At 45.5% G+C, this 2,500-nt stretch overlaps 1 protein-coding gene across 4 annotated transcripts in view; it reads right to left on the reverse strand.

The window, feature by feature from the left end:
* rbfox3a (RNA binding fox-1 homolog 3a) overlaps positions 1–2,500 on the reverse strand; it is a 242,842-nt gene that overhangs the window by 68,010 nt on the left and 172,332 nt on the right. Inside the window, exon 1 of one of the 4 annotated variants that reach the window (XM_028407839.1) lies at positions 2,393–2,500. This exon is cut by the window's right edge and continues 55 nt beyond it. The exons of the other annotated variants lie outside the window; for them this stretch is intronic. Within the exon in view, the coding sequence (XP_028263640.1) occupies positions 2,393–2,500 (108 nt within the window). The remainder of the gene's footprint in view (positions 1–2,392) is intronic. 4 annotated transcript variants of the gene reach the window in all.

Below are 2,500 nucleotides of genomic sequence, written 5' to 3' on the forward strand. Positions count from 1 at the left end.
GGTAAAACGCTCTCGGCCCGTGTTGTTGATGATATTATGCACTGAGCTTTTTGAAGCCGGTGGCTCAGATGGAAAGATCAGCGTTTCCTCCTGCAGTAACAGCTACATCACTTCATCCTTACACATCAGCAGCACAAGCCCTGAACACACACACAGGCGCACACACGCACACACACAGAGGGCTTACAAAACGCTGCAGCATGCTGGGGTTTGCACTGTAAAAACTCAGATGTTTTACACTCCAGAACGAAACATTTACCTCCTTTGTCTTTTTGTGTTTTATATTTGCAGTTTGCGTGACAGTTGTCATCACTTTTCTGCTACAAGTTGTGTATTCACAACAGCACTAAAAATCCATCCACTTTACTCAAAGACTAATGTTTATAATTGAAGCGATTTTCTTCATTTTTTCAGGTTTATAAAATGACAATTTGCTGTTATTTTGTCAAATTAATCTCCAAACTGCACTGGGACTCCACACACAAACAGACACACAAACAGACACACACACATGCATATGGAAGATTGAACGGCGGATCCTCGAGAGAACTGCAACGGCAGGCCGAACTGATCTCCAGCTCCCTGTGAGTGAGTTTATTAATGCTGCACACACACACACACACACACAGAGGAATGCAGCTGTGGATGTGATCTAGAACAATCGGCACTGAAACACAAATCACTACACAACAGCTCCCAGCCTCCATTCAGCCTCCACTCAGCCTCCATTCAGCCTCCATTCAGCCTCCATTCAGCCTCCATTCAGCCTCCTCACTGTGAGGGAGCTGTCCGGGGTCCTGCTCCGCTCTGATTCAGGGTTAATGTGAAGCAGCGTTGCATCAATTAAGACACACAACATACAAACTGTGTGCGTTCTATAAACAAAACGCATCCACATGAGACAGAAGACACACGGCGCCGCTACACAAAACAATACACGCTCAACAAAAGAGAGCGAGAAACCAAAGACAAGTGGGAGCGCACAGGAAAAAAACCAGCGAAGAAGCTTCATCTCCCCACGTTCCTCAGACAGGAAGTGTTTAACCATTAGGTGCGCCTTGGTAAAGATTCCCTCCCTCACTCCCTCCTCCTCCCTCCAACCTCTTCCTCCCCAGGGAGAGAGCAGAGGAGCTTGCACAAGCAGATTTAGCACATGGTATCGACTTAAGAGGACTTTTTTTTTCTTCACAGCGACGCTTTGGAAAAAAAAGAGAGAGACAAAAGGATGGAGAGAGAGAGAGAGAGAGAGAGAGAATGAAAATCCAATACACAAGGATGAGGGGGGGCGGTAGATAAATAGTGTGATCCCACTGAGGGTTTAAACACAGTGTCACAGCAACACACACACACACACACACACAAAATAAATAAGATCTAATATTCTTCTGAGTCTTAGTGTAAACTGTGTGAAACACTTTTTTTTCTGTAAAATGAAACAAAAAGCTGAAAAAATAGAAAAACTAATAAAATATTTGAAATGTGAAAAAAAAATCCACCAAAAAAAAAAAAACACTGCAACAAAAACAGAAATTCAAACCTTCCTGCATTTTTTTTTAACTTTAAAAATCATTCCAAACCAAACAGGAGGAAAAAAAACCACATGCACATGTTTGCATTGTGCGATGGGGTCTTCCCATGTGTGTCACAAATAACACACACACCACTAACAGACTGCTTCCCCGAGGAGTTGTGGTGTTTGTGTCGCTGCATGAAATAATGTGTGTGTGTGTGTTAGTGGATCCCAGCTGGTGCATGCTCTCTGAGTGTGTGTGTGTGTGTGTGTGTGTGTGCATGCTGCCAGCAGGCGGGTGGTCTGGGCCGCCCTGTAAAGGTGACGTGTGGCGGCTATTTGGAGTCTGGACGTGGCAGGTTAGCTCACTGCAGCCTGCTAATATTTTATATGGCAGCTCTCTCCAGTCTTATCATATTTTATACGGCCGCAATAACAAACTGTCGAGAGAAAAAGGGACCGCCTGCCACTGCACATGGTGCCAGTAGTAAAAAAAGCTACACACACACACACACACACACACTCACACACTCACGGAGGATGGATTGTGTTGGCGTGGAACGCGGCAGTTGACCGATGTGGTGTCAGCTGAGTACTTTTACAGTAAACAAACAGGCACACAGAGTAATAACTGAGGAAACATGCCGCGATTAATAGAACGGCAGGCATGCAGCCACTTCAAGAAGTGAGCCAGAACTCGCACACACACACACACACACACACACACACACTGCTCCATGTGTTCATCCATTCAGCAGATGATGAAAGTTTTAGGAGAGGTGGATGTTTTTGCTCCAGAAAAAAAAAGATTAAAAAAATAAGAAGAGCAGGAAGTGTGTGTGTGTGTGTGTGGTGTGTGTGTGTGTGTGTGTGTCGTCTTACCTGGGGCAGGTAGAGAAAGGCTGGGGGGCACTGCAGAGAATGGGGTAACATCCCGGACCCGGACAGTAGCATACAGCCGGAGTTCGCCATGGAGCACAGCATGTGGAG

This window comes from Parambassis ranga, chromosome 6, assembly GCF_900634625.1.
Source record: "Parambassis ranga chromosome 6, fParRan2.1, whole genome shotgun sequence".
NCBI classification, from domain to species: domain Eukaryota; kingdom Metazoa; phylum Chordata; class Actinopteri; family Ambassidae; genus Parambassis; species Parambassis ranga.